The sequence below is a fragment of the Rattus norvegicus genome, chromosome 10 (genome assembly GCF_036323735.1).
Source record: "Rattus norvegicus strain BN/NHsdMcwi chromosome 10, GRCr8, whole genome shotgun sequence".
In the NCBI taxonomy this organism is placed as follows: domain Eukaryota; kingdom Metazoa; phylum Chordata; class Mammalia; order Rodentia; family Muridae; genus Rattus; species Rattus norvegicus.
In genome coordinates, this window is record NC_086028.1 from 47,318,769 (window position 1) to 47,334,975 (window position 16,207).

General features: G+C 41.2%; 1 protein-coding gene across 7 annotated transcripts in view; it reads left to right on the forward strand.

Annotated features, from left to right (window-relative positions):
- Positions 1-16,207, forward strand: part of Specc1 (sperm antigen with calponin homology and coiled-coil domains 1) — a 273,961-nt gene that overhangs the window by 180,418 nt on the left and 77,336 nt on the right. For 4 of the 7 annotated variants that reach the window (XM_063269013.1, XM_006246502.5, XM_006246503.5 and 1 more), the window contains 2 exons: positions 3,508-3,581; positions 3,903-4,081. In XM_063269013.1, the coding sequence (XP_063125083.1) occupies positions 3,508-3,581; positions 3,903-4,081 (253 nt within the window). Of the gene's footprint in view, positions 1-3,507; positions 3,582-3,902; positions 4,082-9,752; positions 11,351-16,207 lie in introns of those variants that run through there. The other 3 variants (XM_063269014.1, XM_039085967.2, NM_001039017.1) reach the window with 2 other exon arrangements.

Sequence of the window (16,207 nt, forward strand, 5' to 3'; positions counted from 1 at the left end):
GTGACAGAAGAGAAGATGATAACCTCAACTCTCGGAAGAGGGCAGGTGCATTCAGGAAGTGTTAGATATACCTGTGCCCCCTACCTGTGTTCCTACCTGTGCCCCCTACCTGTGCCCCCTACCTGTGTTCCTACCTGTGCCCCCTACCTGTGCCCCCTACCTGTGTCCCTACCTGTGCCCCCTACCTGTGCCCCCTACCTGTGTTCCTACCTGTGCCCCCTACCTGTGCCCCTACCTGTGCAGCACCTTGCAGCCTCCACCTCTGGACAACCAAGCCTACTTTGAATTCTGCTGTGACCGGGAGGTTTTTTCCCCTACGGGTGTCCTTCAGGGTTTAAGAGTAAACTATCTGTTGTCTTTGTATCAACAGTGTGTTGTCTGCACTGTCTGATGGAGGAGAACTAGGTGATGTCCTAGGTGAAACAAACCATTGTGCCTGTGGTCAAGTCCAGCATGTCCTCATTGATGGAAGGATATGGGATATCTCACAGATGTTAGCCACTTGGTTTCCAAAGACACATCAGTATATGGCTTTAGGAACTCACTGCTTTGAATGGGGAAAGACATTTTAAAGACATTTTTATGGCTTCCTTTGTTTTGTCTAAATCAGCCTTATCAAATATCACATCTAATGAGTTTTGCCTTTGTAACAAAAGGCTTAAAAGCAAAGCTTTATATGGCACCAGTTACTCCTAAGACTAGCTCAGCTGCCTGAGAAGTTTTACCACGTACAGCCAGCCTTGTACTCACAGAGTCTGTACTGCCGAATTCACCCTTTCACCAGCTCACTAGAACATAGTCGCATCCCTAGACTGGCACTTAGAACACCTTTCTGGTTTGGTTAAATATGGAGAGAGGTGAAAAGTCAGAGAAAAACTCAGAAAAGCCTATATTCTCAGTAGAGATTAAGCTCAAGACTCCTCTCCTTTCTGGTCTGAATTGTGATGCTATGTACAAATATCTCTCTTTTCTTTAAAAACATTTGTTTTTTTACATTTTACTTATTTTGGGTATGGAGGTCAGAGGACAACTTGTGGGAATTGGTTTTTTTCCTTCTATCATATGGTTCCCAGGGATCAAACTCAATCGTTAGATTTGGTAATATGTGTTTTTACCCACTGAGCTATCTTACCAACACACAAGTTTTTTTTTGTTGTTGTTGTTTTTGTTTTTGTTTTTTAGCAGACTATCTTATTTAAAAACAAAAGAAAACACTCTTGTACTTTTTTTTGTGTCATTTTTGTTATTTGAAATGCTCCCAGATATGATGCTAAAATGCTGTCTGCTATCCCTAGGTGCAGAAGACTGTGATGTATCTACAGAAATAGGTGTGTTAGATAATGCTGATCAGGCCTGAGCTTTTGTGATGGTGAATATGATGAGTTCAGTGTGGATCAGACAGCAGTCCAGTATATCCACACCGAGGAGGTCATTCTCCCATCCTAACATTAGGCTTCTTTGAAAAGTGCTGGGGAGATATGTGTTATGCACAGTGATACATCTTCACTGATGTCGAAGCTGTGGAAAGGAGGGGAAAGGGAGGGACTTTGGAGATTTGTGGGATGAAGGTCAGTGGTCAACAGTGTCATGGACAGTAGTGTCACAATGCCAGAGACAAAAAGAATTCATTGTAACTTAGCCCAGGGCCAGAAAAATAGTAAATCCTGACAGTAAACACTGATTAGGCATAAAGGAAAGGATGCTTACAGGCAAAAAAGGCTGCATAGGTCAGAAAACTACAGAAAAATGTTAAAAATACCAATTTGATATTGGAAAAAGTAGGGGGAAAAAGACATCCTGATGCTTATGGAACTGGCCTGTCTTACAAGGATTCTGGTGTGCAGAACGATCTCATGCAAATAACATTTTAAATGATGAAAACTGTGACCAGAAGCCTATAGGAATGGAAAGCAACAGTTCGCTCAGTATTGCCTTGTTGATTGAGCACAGCTGCTTCTTTGAGGGAAACTGATTGTGTGCTCTGTGCCTGGTTAATTGACTGATACTAGAGTGACAGTGCCGATTGCTTTTGTCATGGATTGTAGAGCATTGACACTCATTGTCACCCAGGTTCAATAGTAATTCTTGAGAATGCAATTAAATATCTGGCCACGGCCACGTAGCGCCCTCTTTGTAAAGAACAAGGTCAAAGGGGACAAGCCCTGTTTTCTATTGCTTTGTGATTTAGCACTGTGGAAAATGAGGTTGTATTGTCCCTAAATCCTTAAAAGTCAGCCCAGACACACCAAGAAAACAAGTGTATAATTAATGTCCAAAGCAAATTTCAGACTCGAATCTAGTGATTATATCACAATATATCTGAGACTGAAAATAACACAGACCGTCTCTGAGAAGCTTTTAAACTCCTGTCAGGGATATTAAGGTATTATTAAAGTATATTTGTGTCAGGAAGACAGTGACACTCAAACCAGCCTTAGATTAATCCTTTCCTGCCACGAGATTCTTGAGAGACAAAACAAGAAGAAATAAAGGAGGGGGTATTCTAACTCTGTGACATTGACCTTAGACCCAAACCCCCAGTCCCCACAAGCTGAATCAGAACAACCTCTGGGGCAGGATGTGACCTTGTTTATTCCAACCTTCTCTGGAGGTTAGATTCATATCCTCCCCAACCCCTTCCCCTCTCCCCTCCCCTCCCTTCCCCTCCCCTCCCCTCCCCTCCTCTCCTCTCTTCTCCTTCCTGATTTCCTTTCTTTTTTTCTTTTTTCTTGACAAAGTCACTTTGTGACTCAGGTACTAGGATTAAAAGTATGTACCACTATGCCTGGTTTGATTCATAACCTTAATAGACAACTACTAGGAAGTTTTGCTTGGTGATTGACATTGGTACTAAAATTTAAATGGTTCTGATTGCCATGTAGAGAGAACTAGAAGCAGGGAGAACAAGGGATAGAATTTGTTCTTAATTAGGAAGAGGTGGGTGTGCCTTGGAGCTGTTCTAATATATGTGGGCCCAGATCCTAGCTGTCATCAGGGATGCTGAGCCCATGGGTCTAGAGCTTATGCCTGCATATCTGCCTCATGTGGTTCTCGGGGTTAACTGTGGCTAAGAATGGTGACCCTAGAGACTAGTTTCAAAGTCACAGGGGTAATAATCAGGAGCATTTTCCTTTACACCAAAGTCAACCAAATCTCAGTAATAAAGACTGTTCAGGAAGGTTGTGTGACTAGCAGGGAAGCCCAAGGCAAGGGCGTATGTTGCATGGCTGCTGAAGCCTCCTCCCACAGTGCTGCACTGGAGTATGTGCAACTTACTTTCTGTACAGCTTACTCTCTGAGGTTATAACCTAAGTGAGAACCAGTGACATGTCATGTGATTTCCTGTCTTGGTGGACTGCTTCTAGTGCTTTAGAGTTCTTACAACATAGCTTACTGTAGTGGGATAGGCTTCAAGCTGCTGTCTCCGGAGCTGCCCCTGTGCTGTGTAGCTTACGGTGTCCAGGAGCCTTGCAGCTTTGTAACTCTGTGTAACTCATTCCCTTCTAGGCAGTGTGGTCAAGCTGGAAGAGCAGAAGTCAGACCTAGAGCGGCAACTAAAGACGCTAACAAAACAGATAAAGGTGAGCCACAGGCCAGGCTTCTCCTCTACCATCCTACTGGACTATTCCTGGCTTAGGTGGGAAGCACTGGGAAGGTACCCTGTGACGCTCTCCATACAGCTTCTCTAGAACATCTCCAAGCCATAACCTTGAGCCATACATTTTTTTTTCTGGCAGGAAAATTTTTAAAGAGCTCTATGATGTCTCGGAGTTACCTCTTGTGTCCCTTCCAAGTAGCGAGGCACCATTAAAGCCAAGTCTTTCTGCTTAAGCCTCTTGGTGACTGATACCTAAGGAACACTTACCTAGTGGCTGAGGTAACATGGATTCTGTCATTCTCAGGAGGAAACTGAGGAATGGAGGCGGTTCCAGGCAGACCTGCAGACTGCAGTGGTAGTGGCCAACGACATCAAGTGTGAGGCTCAGCAGGAACTGCGGACTGTGAAGAGGAGGTTGCTGGAAGAGGAAGAGAAGAACGCCAGGCTGCAGAAGGAGCTGGGAGACATACAGGGGCATAGCAGGTGAGTCAGAGGAGGAGCCACGCTTCTGTGAATCGAAAGGGCACATAGCCAGTGCTTTGTTCTCTCTTGATCAGTGTGTGTATAGGATTTTAGGGAAAACTCCTCACTTACATGTGAAGCAAAAAAAATCCAGCCAACTGTTCTCATAGGTTTAAAGAAGGGGCACCGGTTAGATTTTAATATTTATCAGCATAGGGAGAACACACCATAAATGCTAACTTTCCTAGGTCACACACATCAGGAAAAGCTAAAATGACTTTATGGAGGAAAACTGACACCAGATAAAAGAGCCATTCCTACCAGCCCAGGGATGTGCTTCTTGATTGCCAATTCAATATGACAATTTCAAAAAGGTAGAGGGACTCCAGAGGTAGAAGCACAAGGATAGAAGCAAGTGGGAGACCAGCAAGTCTAAAGAGGGAGTCCAAGCTACCCCACATCCCTGCCTCAAATGAAAACAAAGGAACAACAGAAGGCATGTTTCTGCTGGGTCCAGTGGTGCCTGATACCTGTAATCCCAGCTCTTGGAAGACAGGCAGGAAAATTAGGAGTTCAAGTCATCCTCAGATACCTACATAGTGAGTTCAAGTTTATTCCCACCCCCCCATATCAGGTGCTTCACAGTACATTAGTCCAGTCATGTTTAAGAGGAAGGTGTTCTTGAAGCAAACTTGAAGTTGATTGGTATGTAAAATTCAAGAGGGGAGGTGGAGAGATGGCTTAGTGAAGAGTGCTGGCTGCTCTTCAGAGGACCCAGGTTTTATTGCTAGCCAACTGCATGGTGGGTCACAACCATCTGTAACTCCAGTCCCAAGGGAGGTCTTCTGGCCTCAGAGGGTACCAAGCATGCATATACACTGGCATGTATGCAGACTAAATACACATACCAATAAAATCAATGACATTTAAAATTGAAGTGAGATTTACAGATTTACAGATTATCCACAGCGTTTTTGGCATTCAGTAATGTGGTGTCTTCCCCTAATGGGAGTTAATATCCTTAACTTTGAGAATTTTGAGTGTTCAGAAATTATTTTGAATTTCTAAATGTTTTTCAAATACAAAATACTGTCTTTTAAAGTCAAATTTAGTGGATTCTAAATATTAGTCTATGGAGGTTGCTGTAATCTTCATGCTTTCCAAGATTAGAAGGGCTGCTCGTTGACTTGTTTCTGAGCCTTAGGTCCAATCAATGATCGTGAGTTTTATAACAGTGGGAAAGTTAGATTCTTCTCACAATCCTGTTTCTTAGAATTCTTTTAGATTGTCTATTAAAGCTGTTGTAGTTATGGCTTCTTCCTTTGCTTGGCTGGAGAAGGATTCATGTAGTCAGCTCTATAGTTGTCTCTTGGAAAGTAATGACTGTTATCTCAGCCCAGCTTTATCTTCTGGACACCAAAGAACATGATGGTTCTGGGGTGGTTGTTGTTGTTGTTGTTTTAGTCAGAAGGAGAATAGGAAATGACGATTTCCTGATGTCTCCCACTGAGATGATCACACGACCCTCTATTTGCCTTTGTGCCTGCTTTCATTGTCTGTCTGTCTTGCTTCCACATTGTATGTCTCTGGAAGAGGAACCAAGCCATAACCTGCATTGCTTGCTATTTGCATTATTCTTAAAATTGTTGTTTTATAAAAGGCTCTACATTTCTATGCTGACTGCATAGATTATTGTAAAAGATGTTGCCTTTCCTGCGTAAGTTCTCAGATCCCTACTGAAACTCTGATGTAATGGGAAACCTTCATCTGTGTCCTGAAAGTGTAGGGCTCTGTGTGCTACATTCTGTCCCCTTAATTTTTCTTTTAAAATCATGTACCAATTTTTATTTTAAACCTACCACTCAAATCTAGCAACTTATCCTAAAACCTTTTAAAACTTTAGAATTGACAACAATCAGAGAGGACTGTTACTGAAAATCATTTGGCTTCAGAGTGTTTGCCTGTCGTTTGGCAAGACATGGGACAGCTGCTGCTGCTAGGTTCTTACTGGATTTTATACTTCTCACAAGTGGCCTCCTGGAAGAACTGACTTTTTGAAAATTACTGGCTGGTAACTCAGCCCCTTCCTGAACCTACCATATGAGCAAAAATGGAAACCAACCCAAAGCCTCAAAGCTCCTGCGACAACTTAGTGATTCTATCTTGGTGGAACAAGTTCTTGTCTGACATTTCAATTTGACTTTGACAGTCATCTCATAAGAACCCTAGGGTTATTCATGAAGGAGATACTGGCAGAGAACTTGCAGAGGGTTCTGATGAGGTCCTCCCGGCACAGCTGAGAGAAGACAAGAACATCCACAAAGCAGCATGGCTATAACCTGGGGCTTGCAGTCATACTCTCACTCTGTGTAAGTGGGCATGTAAAGGAATCACTGACTCAGGCTTAGAGGTGAGCGAACAAGGAGTCTGGGCCGGAGTACAGAGCAAAGTGGGATATAATTTAACCCATTAGTAACTTTTAGTCCCAGTACATTTTCAAATGAGTGAGTTTTTTTTTTTTAAGTTTCTGTGCTTTGAATGGTTTGAGAGTGTTTTGTTTTGAACTCAAGTAATTCTTCTTCCTCATCTTTCCAAGTTTTTAGAACTATCGGCACATGCCTTCACTCTCTATTATGTTTTTATTTCATTTTAGAGTCAGAATAATTGATCTTATTCAGGGAATTGCCAGGTATGCTAGGGGATAGCTGTGATCCCATCACTTGGGAGGTGGAGACAGAGGATGGGTAGGTAGTTCAAGACCAGCCTTGGCTTCATAGTGAATTTGAAGCCAGCATGAAGTATATGAGACCCTATCTTAAAAACAAAAACAAAAACAACAAACAAAAAGCAAAAATCTAGGTAGTGGTGGCTCATGCCTTTAATCCCAGCACTCAGGAGGCAGAGGCACATGGATCTCTGTGAGTTTAAAGTCAGCCTGGTCTACAAAGCCCATTCTAGGACAGCCAGGGTTACACAAAGAAATATGCTGTCTTGAGAAAAAAATAAAAAATAAGTGGGGCCTAGAAAAATGGCTTGGTGGGTAAGTATGCCTGCTCTGTAAGGGTGAGGACCTGAATTCGAATTCCCAGAAACCATGTTAAAAAAAAAGCTGGTCACGGGCACAGATGCCTGTAACCCTAGTGTTGGGGGGTTGTAGTCAGGTAGATGCCAGCAGTTCAGTGGCTAGCCACTGAAACGGCAATCCTCAGGTTCATTTAAAGATCCTGTCTTACAGAATAAGACAGAGAGCAACAGAGAAAAACACTTGACATCTTGGTCTGGCCTCTGTACGTACAAACACAGGTGAGCACACCTGCACACATGTATATACACATATCACATACAGCTACTCCTCAAATGTGTGTGTGTGTACACACACACATATATACATATACACACATGTATGTGTGTATACACATTACATACAGTACATATACATACATATAAATTCATAAATATTCCCAGATATCTTAATACTGATATATTGATGTTAATTCATTCTTTTTTATGATGTCCAAGGGTTTAATTCATAAGATAAAGCAGTTGTGACTACTCATGCATGAATTATTCTTACAGCAACAGTCAGTCAATCATAAATACAGAATTGCATGAGCTATGAAGAGGAATATGCTAAAGTCATGGAGAGTAAACTCTAATCTCTGTTAAACTCAGTCTTGCAGCTGGCACTGTCCCCTTCCCTTCCTTATGTAGCTCTACCCTCTGTTTAGATTAGGAACTATGACTAGGCAGTATTTCTAGGTGCTTTCAGGCTTTCCCATTCTGAGGCTGATTGGTCAGCTGATCATTCTCTGTTGAGCCAGAAACCAACAACCAGCCCTGCCATGAAGTCCTTGGAACTTTAAAGATAACTATCTCCAAATGTTAGCTCTGACTTGCAGGCCTGATACTTTTCTCCCAGACTTTAAACAAGCCAATGTGTTTACTAGTAAACATGAAAATGTTCTGTTTTACTGGACGTAAAAATTAATGAATGAAAGTTACGATTCCTTCTCTGTTTGGATAGTTAGGAGTTAGACATTAAAATAAAAACTCATTCAAATGAAAACATCAGGTCTGGGATAGGATGTATCTTAGTGGTACACTGCTTGCTTAGCATGTACCAAGCCCTGAGTTTAATCCCAATAAACAAACAAACAAGCAGATCTGTTTTGTAGAGTTCAGCAGATACAGGGAAACGTAGGAAAATAGGCTCTCAGCATCTGGACCCATGGGCCACCTGTAGCACTTCTAACAAAAGGTATCGATGATGAGCAGTGCATGTATAGGAGTCATGAATAACAGCAGGGATAATTTTAGGGTGACATGCTCCATTCATACAGTGTTTATCATAATAGTATCAATAGGCACCCATGGAAGAAGACATCTTTACAAGAAAGAGCCTATTAGAAACACTAAATATAGGGGTTGGGGATTTAGCTGAGGGGTAGAGCGCTTGCCTAGCAATCGCAAGGCCCTGGGTTCGGTCCCCAGCTCCGAAAAAAAGAAAAAGAAAAAAGAAACACTAAATATTTGCTGCCAATTAACAGCATTAACTTCCAAGATAAAAATCTTTCTGATTTATGTGTTGATCCTTGGTGTCTCCCACATTGTCCTCAGTGCGTATGCTCTTTCCACTAAGTGAGCAGTGTGGTAGCCTGTCCCATACAGACCCTGCTGGAGCTGGCTTTTAACTGAGTGTGAACATCTGCGCTGTGTGCTAATGTCCGTTGTGTTGCCTATGCTGCACTGTCCTTAAAGCTCTAACATTTCAGAGCCACACAGCATGCGTTCTTTCTATACCTGTTGCTAGAGGAGACATGAATGTGATGGAGGAATAATGTTCTTGGATAACAAAGATGTCACTTGAAACTCAACTGTGATACCAAATTTCTGGTCCCATAGAAATTCCTAAGCATTTTTACCTTAGCATTACTTACCTTATTTACCTTAGCATTACTTACCTTATTTACCTTAGCATTACTGGGCCCACAGGCATTTCACTTGGCCCTCAAAGTAGAAATTGAACATCTCCTATGGTCTTCTTATCAAACATAATTCAGTCACTTGCATATGTTTTCATAGGTAAAGACAGTTTTGACATTAGATATATAAGTTCATAAACATCATAGTGTTTCAGTCTATATGTGTGATTCTGAGGATCAAATCTAGGACCTTGTACATGATACACAAGTCTGTCACAGAGCTAACAGCCAGCCTAGTGTATAATCTAAAGGGCCACAAATGCCTCTTTCTCCCTGGCTTGTCTCTTCACAGATTTGTTTGGGAAAATATAGATATGTTCTCCCTTGAGTCTTTAGTCTTTAGACTTTTAGGCTAGAATAGTAAATAGAAATCTTTTTGATTTGCTCTTGGCATTGATGATGGAAGGAAGCATGAAACCACGAATGTCGGGCTGATATGCATCCCTACTTCACCAGGACATTTCTTGGAGAAGTTCTGGTGAAAGAAGCAGAGTAAGAGCATTTGGAAGTTTTTACCATTTGCTCAGTCCAAAAAGCATTGGCTTCCAAAAATTGTTTTGCAGCAAAGGAAATAAAAACATGGCCACATTGTGGGTATTAGCTCCTCCCTGTGAGACAGATAAGCTGGTAGCTCTTGTGTTTGTAAACGAAGATCCCATTGGCTTATATAACTCCTTTACCAGCCTTCCCTCCCATTTCTATCTTCACAGCTCCATGGTCTCTGTCAGCTAGCAGAGCATTTGGTGGAAGAAAGAGCCCAGCCCTTGCCATGATTGGAAACTACTGCCATTTCTATATGAAAAGGGGGAGTCTGTAGAGGAGAGTACCACTATGTAAAGAGCTCACTGTCTCCCATGCCACTCACTATTCCACACAAAGTCATCACAGCCAAAGTTTCCTTAGTTTCCTCTTGCACATTGGAATCAACTCACTGCATGATCACATATTCAAAATTATTTCCCTCTTTTTCTCAGAAAATCAGCATTCTCTCTCTCTTCCCTCCCTCCCTCCTTCCCTCCTTCCTTCCCTCCCTCCCTTCTTCCTTTCCTCCCTTCCTTTCTCTCTGGAGAATAAAATGAAATTCTGAAAAACAAAATACAAGTCTTGTGGAAAAATATTTCATATGGCCCTAGAGTACATAAAGAGAATAGCAGCATAGCAAGCCCCAGGTATTGGTGAATACAGCCCATGTGGGCTCTGCTTTCTGGTGTTTACTTTTATGCTGCCCTCTTGAATATTGGATTCAATAATCTTGGAATTCAAGCTACTTATAGCAAAATAAGAAGCCATCTGTGTGGTGCCTTAAACCAGAGAAATTTAAGATCTGCTCCTAACATTGAGGCTTCCTTGAGCCTTTTTAAAGCTGTGGTCTCATTTCATTACCTCACTTGAACCCACCCCTAAGCTTTGGTTGGTTTCTAGAGTCTGATGGGCTAACTGTAAACACGTTTGATTGATGATAAAGGATGTAGTTAGGTGACAATGTCAGTAAAAACCTAACAAGCTAATGAAGGACAACTTACAACAAAAGCCTCACAAATGAAACCCACCCTGGAAACTTACAGACTTACTATACAGAAGCACACAGCTCACAGTGGTCTGGAATGCAGGAAGTGATTTGACTTTTGGAAATGTGTATATATATATGTGTGTGTGTGAAGATCTGTATCTGATTCAGCAAGTCCATCAGACAAAAACCTACTGCACGTCTCCTGTGAGAGGCAGCGCCAGAGAAAATCTGCCTACTGTACTTCCCATGTGAGGACAACTCCAATGAAAACCTGCTGCACATCTCCTGTGAGAGGCAGCGAGCGCCAGAGAAAACCTACCAGGCTTCTCTTGTAAGGGGCAGCTCCAGTGTATCCATGTAGGGTCTCTAGCTACATCGTTCTGGAAGATATGAGTTAATCTCTAATAAAAGGAAAATTAAGATTGGGAATTATCCTTAAACTCAGGAAGACATTTTGAGGTATTGACTTTGAGAACACAGATTTCACTAGAAAATTTTAGCTTGGACTGAGAGAAAAGACATTGATATCTTCTGTAAAAATAATGTAGAAACTAGCTGGGCTTGTCCCAGTAGGACTAGAATTTGTGTTCTGAAAAATCTTTTCTTCAGATTGAGAATTCTAAGATGAATTAAAACTTATGTGCCAAATTTTTTTTCATATATGAACAAAGAAAGATACAGCATCAATTTCAAGTGCACAGTGGTGTTTATAGTTGTGTACAGTCTGTCTTTCCTCTGGGCACTATTTAATGTTTTCATATGTGTTTATGACATGCTAAATAAACGTTATTTAGAGAAGTCTGTGGTTCGAATTTTAATCACTGGTTGCTTTTCTGGAGGGCTCCTATGAATTTTGTTTGAAAAATTTCCTAGAATGTAATTTCAGCACTTTTGTCTTACAATGCTGGGAATGGAACCTGGAGACTCTGTGTATAGCTTGCACTCCTCTACATCAAGCCCTTAATACTTTCATATAATAGAATCTGATTGTATTTTCCTTTGTTTCTGGGGGTTTTATTTGTATTTAAGATTTTTCTGCTCCGGTATTTGTAAATACTCTATCAAGTTCCCTTTACTTCATGAACATGTAGATGTTCACACCCAGTCATTTGATCCCCTTGTGTTTACTGAATCTGATGTAACATATAGTCTTTTTTTTCCACATGTATAGCCATTCAAGCCAGAATAATTGATTACCAGAATAATTCTTTCCTACTGAATGGAAATGTCACTTTTCATTGTTTATTTCATCTGTACTTCCTGTGCTCAAGGAGGCCTTCCCAAATAAGCCCTCCTTTCACTATTCTTTTGAGTTAGTTCTGCCTCAGAATACTTTAATGGGTTTATTGTACCATATGTGTGTGTGTGTGTGTGTGTGTGTGTGTGTGTGTGTGTGTGTGTGTGTGTGCGTGTGTACATATTTAAGTTCAGTCTTTCATTTAAAATTATCAGCTTGCTAGCTGTGGTGCTATATGCTTATGAGTTTAACTCCTGAGAGACAGAGGCATGAGGATCTAGAATCATACTTACCCTTAAGTTTAAGGCCAGCCAGGACTACTATCTCCCTCCCCACCTAAAAAGTCAGTAAGTAAAATTGTCTTATTTCATCTTTTTTTCCTGTTTTATGACATTTTAAGGTGGATATTATCAAATGCCTCTTTCTTTTCATAAGCGTATGAAGGACAATTCTCTTCTAACTTATTTTATGAAGTATTTTTATAAATGAGGATCTTTAATTTTTTTCATTTCTTATGTTTTTATGTTCATCCCAAACTCTTGCTTACATAGCTACGAGTATGTCAGAGCCTGACATAGTATCTGTAGATTATGCCTGGATGCATCACTTTGCCTACTGAGTCTTCAAATCACTATCATAAACTAGAAGGAAAGCTCTCAGAGTAAGTTGAAGTTCAAATAGCATGCAATGGGAGAAGGTACCCAGTTAGAGAAATCCCTGCTGAGTGTTGGTGGTGTACACCTTTATTCCTAGTACTCAGGAAGCAGAGGCAGGTGGATCACTATGATTTGTAGGACAGCCTGGTCTACATAGTGCATTCCAGGGCAGCTAGGGCTACACAGTGAGACCCCGCCTTGGTGGAAAAATCCCTTGGTGTGTAGTTTCTTCTCTAGAGAACCTGGATATAGAAGCCACATTTCCAGGTCTGCTTTTGCTTCGTCAATGTACGAGATATAGCCCATGGCATTTCCTGACCTGTGCCTAGGATCACCCTCCTGTGGACTCTTCAGATAGTGTTCATATCCCTGATGCTCTGTAGTGATATGCTTTATGTTCTTGCCTTCACGTTCTCTAGCCCTGGCCTGTAGGGTAGAAGAAGGTAAACCCCTATCATTCTCTTTGTAAGGGAAACTGGGAGAAAGCCCTTGGTAGCCCTCGCCCATGTACAGATACATATACCATGTAGCAGAGAGTCTTAAAAGTTTGTCTGTTTTTGAAACTTGGTCTCACTATGTAGCCCTGATTGGTTTAGAACTCATTATGTAGACCAGGCTGGCCTCAAACTGGTAGATCTGTCTGCCTGACTCTGACTCTGACTCTGACTCCTGAGTACTAGAATTCAAGTTTAAGCTATGGAAATGGTAGCTTTCTTTAGTTTCCATTGCTGATGGAAAAATACTTAACTACTTTGATGGGATTTAGAAAGTAAGATGCGTTTAAGTTACCATTTTACCTTATTTTTTTTCTCTTGTTCTGTATGCTAGTACTGAAATTAGAAAGTGAATTTCAGCAGATAGTGTTTGATACCTGAAAGGCACTGAGTCAGTACATAAAAGAGACCAAAACTTCAATGAGCTGAGCAGCAATCTGAAAGCGAGATGGGCAGAGGGGAGTCACAGGAGCCCACAGTGGCACTGTGAGAAGCCTGGAGCTGGGCCTTATTCTATTGTTCCAGCTTAGCAGGTGCAAGCATATGGCTGATGGGACCACTCCTCTTTACAAGCATATCAGCAGAGTGATGTGACCATTGTCAAATAGAGTTAAAATTTAAATACTTTAACAGGCATAATACATAAAAGCTCACCTGTACTTAGACCAAAATAGGCAGTGCCACCAAGCAGCACAGAAAATCAGCACAGTGTGAAAGCTCTGTTCCACAGCCACCAAGGTGGGTGGCTGGTTAGAGAAGCTGGGGGTGGGATTTGAAGAGAGAGTCATTGCAGATGTATGTGTACATATGTTAAATTAAGACATAAGTCACAGAAGGTGAACCTACAGCCAATCAGCGGGCCTGATACAACTACAGTGGTTGATGGGAAATGCTGCCCGTTGACAGACATACACAGTACCCTTTGCATTCATGCACCAGGACATCTGGTCTCTGGTTTTCTACTCTCAGATGATGGGCTGCCAACTTCTTCATGAAGAGTAGTGAACTAAGGGAGTGCTGAAATTGGTATCAGTAGCTTTTTTTTTTTTTACCTAGGTATATTTAAAATAAAATTTGTATACCTCAGGCTAGAGAGATGGCTCAGTAGTTAAGAGCACTGACTGCTCTTCCAGAGGTCCTGAGTTCAAGTCCCAGCAACCACATGGTGGCTCGCAACCATCTGTAATGGGATCTAATGTCCTCTTCTGGTGTGTCTGAAGACAGCTATGGTGTACTCCTATATAATAAATAAATAAATCTTTTAAAAAAATTTGTATACCTCTCCTAGAATATTTGTATACTAGAGAATTTGACAAAAAATACTGTCCAAGAGTTCAGTTTACACCCCAGATTAACCGTGTATGTGCTGTGTATGTAGCCCTTGTCAAAGTTTCCCTCAAAATTAAATAAGAGATTTCTGTAGAAAATTAATCCAGGCAGTGGTCTCTGTGAGTTTGAGGCCAGCCTGGTCTACAGAGTGGGTTCCAGGACAGTCAAGGCTACATGTTTATACATATGTTAGATTAAGACATAAGACACAGAAGGAGGACCTGCAGCCAACCAATGGGCCTGATACAACTACAGTGGTTGATGGATATGTCTTGAAAAACAAAAACAAAAACAGTCAAGCTTTCAGATACTCCTTCCTTAGCCTCTTGGCTGGGACTTAGGTAATGGCTTGTGTGACACATTGCACTTTAGTATGCAGTAGACAGATATCATATGTATTCATTTTACTGAAGTTACGTATAGCTTTATATGTGGTAGCAAGCATGATTTGTTTCAGTTTTAGATGTGATTCCCAGCCAGAAGCTATGCATTTCCTTCAGGATATGGCTAAGATAAAAGGTAAACTATAAATTTCTATAGGGAAAACTAGTGTGTTGAACTTACTAAACTCTGTATTGTTTGTGTTCATGTTTTGAAACCAGCAGAAACTGTGCTTTTGGGTGGCTTAGAATTTCGAGGCATATTTGACTCCACATTTGATAGAGGCCATAATTGGCTTTGAACAAATGCTTTGTCAAGTGTGTTATTTGTATTTCCCCTTTATTTATAGAATTTACTAAGTTACTCCTGCTTGTATGATTAAATATTCCAAATATCCATTATGATATACAGAACTCCTATTCCTTTTGAGAACACAGGGAATGTAATCATTCATATATTGCCTGGGCTATAACAACTCTTAGACAATCTAGTACAAGGAATTTAAAGTGTATATAAATAAGTGTGTGTGTGTGTGTGTGTGTGTGTGTGTGTGTGTGTGTGTGTGACAGAGAGAGAGAGAGAGAGAGAGAGAGAGAGAGAGAGAATGCTTTTAGTCACATGTGTATATATACTACATGCATTCCTGGTACCCATGGAAGTCATAAGAGGGCATTTGAACTCCTGGAACTGGAAACATAGACAGTTGTGAGCTGCTATATGGGTGCTAGGAATCTAGGTCTTCTAGAAGGGCCATCAGAGGTGAGCCATCTCTCCAGTCCCTAATTTCAGATGTTTGATAATTTCAAATTTCAGATTTTCAGATGAGAATGTCAGACTTATTCTTACTGTTAAAGCCAAGCGAGTATCATCTTTGGATATGTTAAAACATTAGTTCATATTCCCATGTCCTTATGAGGCTAAGTGAATCGTTCTACTTATCATTTAATGTTTCAAATCACTGGGACACTTAAACACCTAAAAAGAACAGCTTGTAGAATGTAGGATTCTCCATTTTATTCTTTATTTTATTCTTGGATATTTTATGTATTTATATTTTAAATGTTATCCCCTCCTCCCTCCCAAACCTCGCCCGCCCTTTCCCACAGCCTCTATGAAGATGCTCCCACTCCCACCCACCCACTCCCACCTCAATACACTGGCATTTCCCTACATTGGGGAAACAAGCCTTCACAGGACCAAGGGCTTTTCCTCCTGTGGCTGCTGGACAGTGCCATCCTCTGCTACATAAGCAGCCGGAGCTATGGATCCCTCCATGTGTACTCATTGGTTGGTGGTTTAGTTTCTGGGAGCTCTGGTGGGGTCTGGTTGGTTGATATTGTTGTTCTTCCTATGGAGTTACAAACTCCTTCCCATTTTATTCTTATTACTTTAACAAGGAATAACATTTAGTGCCTCGGACGCTCTTTGGCCATAAGCCAGTTAAATATAACGGAGGGTGGCCCTCTGTTTGATGAGCTGGAGAGTTGCTAATGTAGAAATAGGATTTGTTTTCTATACAGACCTGATCTCTTAACCTGGTTTCATTTCCTTATTCCAT